A 9,562-nucleotide genomic window follows, 5' to 3' on the forward strand; every position below is an offset into this window, starting at 1 on the left:
TCGTGCACAACCTGTACAGGAAGGGGCAGCAGAGGAGGCAGCAGAGCCACCGGCCGAGCGGCCACAGCGAGCAAAACCTAGGTGCAGCATGTGCGAATCAACAGAACACAATGCACGTACGTGCCCTAGGCGGCAGGCAGCTAGCTAGTATGTAGCTGCATAAAATATATTTGTTCGTGGTGGAGTAATTCGGAATATTTGGCCTCGGTAGCGTGGTTGGGTGGGCCACTAGCTTGTGCGGGCCACTAACTTGTGGATTACGTTAACTAAGTTAGTTAGTTAACTAATTATGTCCCTTGGTCTATCTAGGCAGCCAAATGTCATTTCTTATTTCAATATCATCGTCCGTGAGTGACTGCTGATACCTTTGGCTTTGACCACATTTTGAGGCTGCTCACAGTATGGCCATTGCCTTCTCCGTCGTCCTTCGTTGAGTTATTGGTACATTCCGTCGCCCTCTCGGTCTGACCTCCTCGGAATCCTCTTAGCTTCTTTTCCTGAAGCCGGCATTCTAGAAATAGGCCCCAGACTGCCGTAGTCGGCACAGTGGTTAGTGACCAGCCTACTATGAAGCGAAAGCCCCTCTCCTCCCAAGGCGACTCGATTTACGACTCACGATATGGCTCTGCTGCTGCGACTCAAGATCATGTTCCACCTAAGAAACCAACCAGCACGACTAGAGCTATGATCAATACATCAAAAATAGCTTCCCCGCCCCATCTCCAGATCTTCAACCCTAGTAAAGCTACCCAGACTGTAGACCGAAAGTTCACCATCTTCTCTCAACTACCAAAAGAACTGCGCTTGCAGATATGGCGACACGCAATGCATCGCCAGCGCATCATCAAAGTGCGCTTGGAGCTTCCTAGCCCATGGGAAATGCCAGAAAACCCCGACCCCGATATCAACCGCCCTCGCTACACCGCCATCGTGGAAGGCTACCAAGTGCTCAGCAAGCTCCTCCGCGTTAGCAGCGAGTCCAGAGACGAGTGCCTGAAGTTCTACCGCGTTCACATCCCCTGCCAGTTCGCATTCGGCGAACCGCCACTGAGCGGGCAGATGGAGACTACTCCGGGGACATTCTATTTCAATCCCGAGTACGACTTCCTCCATCTCATCCGCGACGGGCAAATAGACGACCCGCTTATCGACTTCCTATACCACCTAAAGACCATTTACGACCCCCGCGGCATCGGCCTGCTCAACTTAGCCATCGACCGCAACGGCATCGACGGGTGCTACACGGCCCTCGCACAGCCTTCAACCGTCGACCCAACCGTCAAGCAAGCGTTCGTAGACACCCTCACCCACATCCACGAGGTCTTCTTCGTCCACACACCGCGCGCCGGCCGCGTGATCGTCGGGCTCTGGTACGGCATCTGGCCGCTCAACCTGAAGCTATTCAACCGCTCTTTCCCGATCGTGGCGCGGGCGCCGACGTTCGAGCGCTTGCAGCGGGATCCCCGCCCCATTGCCGAGGATCTGAAGCAGGTGTTCGAGGAATCTGACCAACGGGACGTCTTTCTCTCGTGGAGGCGGCTGCTGCAGCATTGGCGGATCGCGCCTGTGCGGGTCGAGTATCGAGTGCTTCTGACGATGGACCCGGCTGGTGATCCCGACGATGAGATCATGGATCGCGAGAGCGCGGAGGGGTATTTGAGGAGGGAGGATGAGAAGTGGAAAAGGGTGTCGCCTGAGAAGGCGCAGGCAGAGGATCTGGAGAAGGTGGTGAGGCCGGCTTTTGGGTTTTGGTTGTTTCCGCTTGAGACGTTTGGGCCGATGCGTGAGGAGGGGACGGTGGAGGAGGAGGGGTATAAGCATAGGGCGAAGACGATGTTGGATTTGACGGGGTATTGGCCGGAGCTTGCGGTGGCGGATTTGACTATGTGAAGTTGCATAGAAGCAAAGTTTCTCTGGGGTTTGGGCGTTTTCATCCTCTCGTATGAAGAATGTGATAGAAGCAACGCGGTGAGGTTCAGGGGGGTTACTTTACCGAATGTTTCCTTATGAGTAATTAGGTGGATACGTTGAAACATGGAGTCAGGAGGTTCACGTCGTTGATCGGAAGGAGCCATACGCGGAATACCAGTAGATGCAAACGCACTCATATTGCCGACACACTAATGAAACCAAAGATATACCGTAGATGAAAAAAAGGCAAGGAAATTACGTAATCTAGGAAAGGAAAGAAAGAGTCTCCCTGGCTTTCACCACAAATTCCACTCTCGCTGTAAGTTCGGGGGTTCGCATTCCAACAAGCCAACCAGTCACTGTAAACCCGACACCAAATATCCAGGGATTACAAGCGGTCTATGGTAAAGCAAAAACACGTCCAGTAGAGTTTCGAGTAGCCACGAGCTAGATATCAGGCGGAAAAGGCTGCAATCCAATGAGCACGTACGTTACTATGAGCTGCGTTCGGAAAAGACTTACTGAAATAGCTCATGCTCGCATACAAAAGTACCTGTGAGAGCAATCTGAGAACAGTAATTCCCCACCACCCTGGTAGCAATTCCATGCCCCAGATTGGTCGGTAGCGTTACCTGCCCGTGTCCCAATGTTCATGTCCGATGTCCAGGTTCTGCTGGCAATGGTGACCCTAAAGTTTCTTGGATCAGGGTTGCCCGGTTGGACCCCCAGGCTACGTTGGTCTTTCCTTCCCACCCAGAGAAGGGGTCCAAGTATGCGGTCGCGTCGAGTGCTTGTAGGTGTGCAGTTTTATCGTTATAATACAAGACCGCCGAGCCAGTTTTGCATGACGCAAGGAAGTACTCGTTTGTCCAGTCCTCAGGCTTCCTCAGCTCGGGAGTATACGGTACCGCGGCAGTAGCTGTCAATAGCTGAAGAGCTAGAACGACGATGGACCAGATCATGGTGGTATCGAGTGTGTCTAATGGGTATAGTATCGAACGTGAAGAATGAATATCGAGAGCGTGGTTGTGTGGTGGATAGCAGATTTTCGAGAGCTTGAGTAAGGTTTGTTGAAGTTGAAGAAGAGCAGGGCGCTACCTTTATAACTGAAGTAGAACCTATAACAGTCGTAGCTAGCTTGAAGTTTTCGGAGTCATGAGCTTTCGGTCACTTCGCACTTATTGAAGATTCATGGTGTGGGGTGATGATGCGTGAAGGATTCAGAAATAAAAAAAAGGCTTGATTAAAAGAGTCACAGTAGGTTCTTACACATACGGAACCCGCCATATGGTTTACCCACCCGCATTACCATAAGTGCCGCAACAATAAAAATTTCTATAACAGAGAAGCAGAAGCCTTTAGCCGCCAACAAAACCCAGGCCAAAGACGCAGTATATCAAGTGGACGGCTGAGCGACTAATAGATGCTCACGAACACACTCAGGTTGCCACTACTAGCGTGTCAGTGGCGTTACATCCTTCCATATCCGTAACAAGGGGGAACAGGGGAGTACCCCCCCTTTTCAGGGGCTATATATACGGGCCTTATGCCTCTTCAAATCAACACAGAACTGCTTCTTCACAACCTGACAAACACTTATAAGGCTACGATCGGATAAGCACAAATAGCGGAGCTACTTCGAAGAGACTTCAATTCTACCATGTTAACGCCCACGCGCATACATATATACATGGCTCTACATCCTTCGTTGCCCCCCAAGGGCCAACGAAGCTTCCAGTGTCCTGGTAACACTGCCAATTCCCCTCAATACCTCCAACTTCATTTTGAACAAGTCCCGCCGGCTGCCCACAATTTCCAAAGGACGATGCTTGTTTCAAAGTAGTGATGTGAAGTGTCCCCCCGGAAAACCCTGCCTGGATGTCGACGCCTGCTTCCCAAAGTACTTGTCGATTCAGAAATGCATGGTCTTGGAGCTGGCGTGTTGTGCTTCCCAAAAATTGATCTATGTCGTCGTAGTAGGAGATCACTAACCCGGGGTTACAGTTGGCGAGATAGTAAGCGGCGTTCTTTTGTTTGGGAATGACGGGGATAGGATCGAGACTGGGAGGCTTTGATGATGCCGAAATGATGGTAAGTAGCTGAAGAGCTATGATGAGGGTTGTCCAGATCATCTTCGTTGTTGGGTGGTTGGTAGCCTAAGCTTTCTTTCCCAGGAGTTGATGTAGATATGATGGTTGCTTAGTGAGTTTTGTATCTTTGAAGGCATGGTTGCGAGTAGTGGAGGTAAAACACGGGCATGGTGGCTTTATTTATAGAAAAAATGTTGAGGCTAGAACAGTCATATTGAGTTAAACTCTGTGGGAGTCATGGGCTTGCGGCCATTTCGCACTTGTCGAAGTTTCATGGTGAAAAGTGACGATGAGTGAAGAACAAGAAAACTCTTGATATTAAAGAGTCATAGAGGAATGTTGACACACACAGAGCCTGCCATACGGCGTACCCTCCCACATCCATGAATACTTCAACAACGAAAGATTCCATACCAGAGAAATCAAAGTCTTCAGTCATCAACAGAATTCAAGCAAAGAAGTAGTATACCCAGGGAAATCCCCTTATAGCTACTCGCCAAGTGTGATGCACATGAGGCTAGTATAGGATCAGCAGATATTCAAGAGTTTCTTGGACGGGAGTCAAGACATACCAGCTCAACGGCCTTCTCGCATGCAAAAGAACCGAGCTAAGCAATCTCCATTTGTATCCGACGTCCACAGCAGCCTTCCCATATCCTGATAACGCTGCCAACCAAATACCTCACCTTCAACAAGAACCCACATATCTAGACCCCCGGGCGGTTTTCGGACTAAGGTTGGGTACCATGGCCAATACCAATCGGGGATGAGAATTGTGCTTCCACCAAATTTTGCCTGGATCGCAATTCCTTCTCCCCAGTGTGCCGAGCCTTCTAGACCGATAAAGATATCGGGCAATTCTTGGTTTTGAGAGAGATTTATATTGTCGTAGTAGGCGATTGTTGCCCCGGGGCTGCAGTCGAAGAGGTAGTAGACGTTCTTCTTAAGCTTATCATCCATGCGAGGGACTATGGTGTTGGGGAGCGGCGATGCAAAAGATATGGTAAGGAGCTGAAGGGCTGGAGTGACAATGAACCATATCATCTTCATAGTCGACTGCTTGGCAGGAGTTCGTTCTTTACGATTGGGTATGGGAATCCTTGTGGATAGATGGATCCTGGATTCATAAGGAGTCGCTTGCGAGCGCTTGAGTTCGGAATAGGAGCATGACACTCCCATTATATAGCGGCCGTTGGAGCCTCGAGCGAGAACAGTCATATGTATCTTGGCTTTTTGGGAGTCATGGGTTGCGGTCATTCTGCACATCAAAGCTTCATCATGAAACGTCTCGCTAAATGAATGATTCCAAATGAGAATTGAATTGAGACAACCGTGTAACGCCACCAGCCAAAGTATGATCCACACTCTAGGTGGAACCTACCATACTGTACAAAACCCGCAGTCAATTAAGTCTTGAGCGGCGGCTAAGTTCATATTAACACAGTCCGAGCAAAATACGTAACCTTCAAGGGGACTTACTAATCCACGGCCGAGCCTCAAGCAAAAATACTGAGCAGTACAATTTCCATTGCTCAAGTCCCCTGACATTCCCGTTGCGCCACCAAGCGTCCATAGAATTCGCTGGGTGTCCTGATAACACTGCCAATTTCCACTGCCATCGGTACCATGTCCCGCTTCGGCCCGGGCCTGATCTTTGGCCCACACCCTGTCATTGATGCTGACGTTCAATCGCTTTGGGTCCGGTGGGGTGGTAAAGAACTGGTGAGCTTCCCACGTTACGGCTCCCCCTAGTAGTTGTCCGCTTCCTCCAGACACAGGGTAGAAGTTTCCTTTAGCTGGAGCTTCGCCATGCTGCGAGAGGACTAGGTCGTCGTAGTACGCGATCATGGATCCAGAGACGCAGTTGGCGAGGTACCATATGTTGTTTTTATTGGTTTCAGTGATGGGAGTGCCACTAGGAGTAGGTAGCGGAGATGCGGAAGCAGCGGTAAATAGCTGAAATGCTATAACGATAATAGGCCAGATCATGTTGGCTATCGAGTGGAAGGGCTTTGTGGTTTTGTTTATTGAGAAAGACTTTCGATAATACGGTCTCCAGTGATGTCGAAGTGTGGGAAGTTGTTTGTGAGGTGTTGAAGGTAGAAGACAAGCATGGCAACACCATTTTATAGGGCATGACTTAGGTCAGTACGGTCATAATTACTTTCACCATGTTTGAACTATCATTTTGCCAATTAGTAACTCATCGATTGGTTCTAAGAGGTTATTCATTCATACCGCATGTCCAAATCTCAGAGTCACTTATATAGAGTCAAGCTGGCTTTACCTTACCAGGTGGGGGAGAAGGAGTCAAGAATCGGGGCGTTCAAAAGTATATAGTAGCAAGGCATAGAAACTTGCTGTTGAACCTGCTGACAGTGGAAGATAAACACGGCGCCTTCTCATTATAATAGAGGTTTAGGGTAGCCCCGTCATAGTTGGCTTAACCTTTCTTACAGTCACCGTCTCCCAGCCTTTTGGAACTAATTTAAGCTTCATTATGTGAGACAATAAGAAATAAATAGAAAACAACTATCTAAATAAGTCATAGAGTGAGTACAATACGTATACGGAACCCGCCGTAACCTAAATTTCTCACCCAACCGCTTTAGCATGAATGCTGTAAGAAAATCAGATTCTATATGAGCAAAAAAGAAGTCTTCAGCCGCCAGAAGCCCAGGCCCGATTCCAATCTGCAAGGATCACCGGGGGTCTGGTCAGTTCAGGCTACCATTATTCAGCATACCTACATTGATAGGGCTTTATTGTAGATAGTCTATAGGGCGAACTTACTTTCCGATGTTTCTCCCGCCAGCAAAAGTACACCGCACCACAAGCGTCTGGTCCCTCTTTTCCGTAGAGTCTTCTTGCATTATCCTTGAAACAAGTCAAGTTCCCATAACGATCATAGCCATCCCCCGCAAGGACACCAGCCTGTTCGTTATCCCATTGCACCTTATCGAAGTTAATCTGCACCTTGAAATTGCTGTCCGTGTGCGTGGGCTTGGGGTCGTGGTCCGCCAGTATCTCTGTCCAGCCCGTCTCGTATTTCATCCATGGCTGGAATGGTGTGTTGCGAGTGTAACGATCCCAGGTCGTTTCGACCCAATCAGGTTGATGGCTAGGATCGTGAGAATTGTCGACGTTGTTGTAAAAAGCTACTTTCGAGTCGTTTTGGCAGTTGACGAGGTAGTATACGTTGTTTATTCCCCCGTCAAGCTGTCGTTCCTGTAGTGGTGGGAAGTCGGGTACGTGGTTTTCGTGCGTTGGGTTTCCCTCATGGCGCGGTTTCCCAGGTAGAGAAAGAACGGAAGCGGCGAGGTACAGAAAAAAGATAAAATGGAATCGCTGGTTCATGTTTCTTGTTGTAATGTCTGACAAAGATGAGGGTGTTATTGGTAAAGCTTGGTGTAGTGAGATTGTGGATGTGTTGAGTGTAGAGAGTAGAAGACAAGCATTGCGTCTATCTTTAATAGGTGTCGGCTCACATTACAGCCATAGCGGCTACTGTCGCCTCTGCATTGTCTTTGTGTTGATATATAACTCATGGCACTTTCCGGTGAGTCGTTTACGCCGCGTCTCCCATTTTGAGAGTCACTTATGTCGAGTCAAGCTGGCACTACTTTCACGGCGGGAGAAGCGGAATCAAGACGGCATGAGTCTCTTAGAAGCACACAAGGGTAAAATATGAAAATTCATCAAGATTCATAGCAAGAATCTTCGTTCCGTGACCAAATTAAAAAGAACAGTCACAAGGAGAAGTCCACCACTGTTGTGTAAACTTCGTGCTGAATGTGATAGGTCCGTGCAAATTCTAATGTGCTTAATAGGGTATAGGGTATGCGACTATCTAGAGAGGGGGAAAAAGGAATAAAAAAAATTCCATACGTACAGGTCCTTCTTGCGTTCAGTTAACGGTACCTCACAACGACATACACAGGACCTGGCGTACTGCTGAACCAAATGCATCTTCAGAGCTGCAATAGGATGAAACCCTACGAAAGAAAAGTACAATGCAAACCATCCCAACGACAAAGATAGAGTAAGAAAAGCCCCCCCCCACCCAAAGTATTCAGGTCGAGCACCACGATACATGGAAGAATCAAACAACGTTATCGTATAGAGGAACGGATACAATGCCCGGCTTGGTTGTTTTAGGCTGCTCATCGTTAGAACGCTTAAAATTCCTTCTTAGCCTGCACACAGAAACCAATCTCACAGTTCCTCGACTTTTCTGCCAGCAGAAATACCTCGCTTCACATATTTCTCCGCCATTGGGCTGGGCCTCGGCGAACAATAACCGCCCGGTATCCTTGTAGCAATCTAAGTCTCCGTCGCGATCCTTGGCGGACCCCACCGGAACCGCTGCATCCTTTTTGTACCATTGCCAGGCTAAGTCTCTGAAGTCGGCATGGAAGCCAGAGTCCTGATGCCCAGAGCCTTCTGCTAACTGGAAGGTTTCACCACCGTAGATATAAGTTTCGAAGAAGGTCGGATGGTTCGTCCAGTCGTACGATTTGCTGAAGTCGGCGTAGAAGACTATTCTCGGCCCTGACCGGCAGTGCGCAATATAGTTCACGTGTTTTTCCTTGTCATCTTGCCTCTTTCCCAGTGGTAGCATCTCGGAACTGGAGATATTCGGAGTAGGGCTAGCCGTGGGTGGGACGCTATCAGGTATTGGAGTATCAGGTGCAAAACCATGATGATGATTTTCGTTCGGAAGACCGAAGGCGGTAGAGAGGAGAGTAGTGATGAGAATGAGATAGGTTTTCATCACGGATAGTGGTTTCTTTGAAGCTGTGGCTGGTGGAAAAGTCGTGTATGTAATAGCTATTCGAATGTTGGTACGGGTTGTTGAGGAAAGATGAGAAGTAGGGTGCCTACTTTTTATAGACACCGGGGGAACCATCACAGTCATAGCGGTTGGTGCTCTCCGAATCATCCCTTTGCCTGTTGACGTTTTGCTAGTAACTGGGAGTCGTTCATGTCGTGTCTCTGATTCCGAGAGTCACCGACGTAGAGTCAAGCTGACACATTCATGGTTGTGGGACAGGAGCGAGATTCAGTTGGGGAAAATATCCTCGACTGCCGACGACTCAAGACATTTAAGCAATGAAAAAAGAAAGTAATTTGAGCCAGGAAAGGAGTCTCCTCCGTGACCGAGAAATAAACAAGTAGATATCGAGAGAGTCTAGGGCGCCGTTTGGCTCGGAGAAGAAGCCATCATACCCACTACCCGGTCTCGTCATTCCGTTAAAGCTAAAGGCGTCACACTTCCAAAAAGATGGATAAATCATCCAATCATCAGCGCCAGTGGCCGGGGATGATTTCTATGGCCACAGCTTGGAGGAAGCCGTATGTGTCAAGGGCTCCGGAAGGTAGTCGGACAGGCTACTCATATGTTCTCTAAATGATCACGAAGGCATCCTGCAAACAGTACCTATTGAGGACGGCATTGACTGCGACGAAAAACGCAACAGCTGCCCTCCTACCCATACACCCCCAATCATCACCATCCTACCAAACACGCAAGAAGGAGTATGACTTACTTTCCCCGTCTC

The 9,562-nt window shown here is 48.8% G+C and overlaps 5 protein-coding genes across 5 annotated transcripts; 1 reads left to right on the forward strand and 4 right to left on the reverse strand.

Annotated features, from left to right (window-relative positions):
- Positions 1 to 682: 682 nt before the first annotated feature.
- Positions 683 to 2,370, forward strand: BDZ99DRAFT_469003 (uncharacterized protein; the record flags this gene model as incomplete). Its single annotated transcript, XM_033721399.1, has 1 exon — positions 683 to 2,370. A coding segment is annotated over one exon (1,208 nt), but the record flags the coding sequence as incomplete, so codon positions are not given.
- Positions 2,371 to 2,561: 191 nt separating this feature from the next.
- Positions 2,562 to 5,258, reverse strand: BDZ99DRAFT_576927 (uncharacterized protein; the record flags this gene model as incomplete). The annotated part of the gene is made up of 2 exons (XM_033728626.1): positions 2,562 to 2,890; positions 4,688 to 5,258. 2 exons carry the CDS (start codon positions 5,256 to 5,258, stop codon positions 2,562 to 2,564), a joined length of 900 nt encoding a protein of 299 aa, XP_033569186.1.
- A 149-nt stretch (positions 5,259 to 5,407) lies between these two features.
- BDZ99DRAFT_527592 (uncharacterized protein) lies at positions 5,408 to 5,990 on the reverse strand (the record flags this gene model as incomplete). Its single annotated transcript, XM_033726276.1, has 2 exons — positions 5,408 to 5,425; positions 5,481 to 5,990. The coding sequence occupies 2 exons, from the start codon at positions 5,988 to 5,990 to the stop codon at positions 5,408 to 5,410; spliced, it is 528 nt and encodes a 175-aa protein (XP_033569187.1).
- Positions 5,991 to 6,533: 543 nt separating this feature from the next.
- BDZ99DRAFT_482971 (uncharacterized protein) lies at positions 6,534 to 7,358 on the reverse strand (the record flags this gene model as incomplete). The annotated part of the gene is made up of 3 exons (XM_033722538.1): positions 6,534 to 6,537; positions 6,601 to 6,621; positions 6,748 to 7,358. 3 exons carry the CDS (start codon positions 7,356 to 7,358, stop codon positions 6,534 to 6,536), a joined length of 636 nt encoding a protein of 211 aa, XP_033569188.1.
- Positions 7,359 to 7,935: 577 nt separating this feature from the next.
- BDZ99DRAFT_503988 (uncharacterized protein) lies at positions 7,936 to 8,954 on the reverse strand. Its single transcript, XM_033724003.1, has one exon. It carries the CDS (start codon positions 8,941 to 8,943, stop codon positions 8,104 to 8,106), a length of 840 nt encoding a protein of 279 aa, XP_033569189.1. The 5' UTR covers positions 8,944 to 8,954; the 3' UTR covers positions 7,936 to 8,103.
- Positions 8,955 to 9,562: the final 608 nt, after the last annotated feature.

This window comes from Mytilinidion resinicola, assembly GCF_010093595.1.
Source record: "Mytilinidion resinicola strain CBS 304.34 unplaced genomic scaffold BDZ99scaffold_33, whole genome shotgun sequence".
Lineage (NCBI taxonomy): Eukaryota > Fungi > Ascomycota > Dothideomycetes > Mytilinidiales > Mytilinidiaceae > Mytilinidion > Mytilinidion resinicola.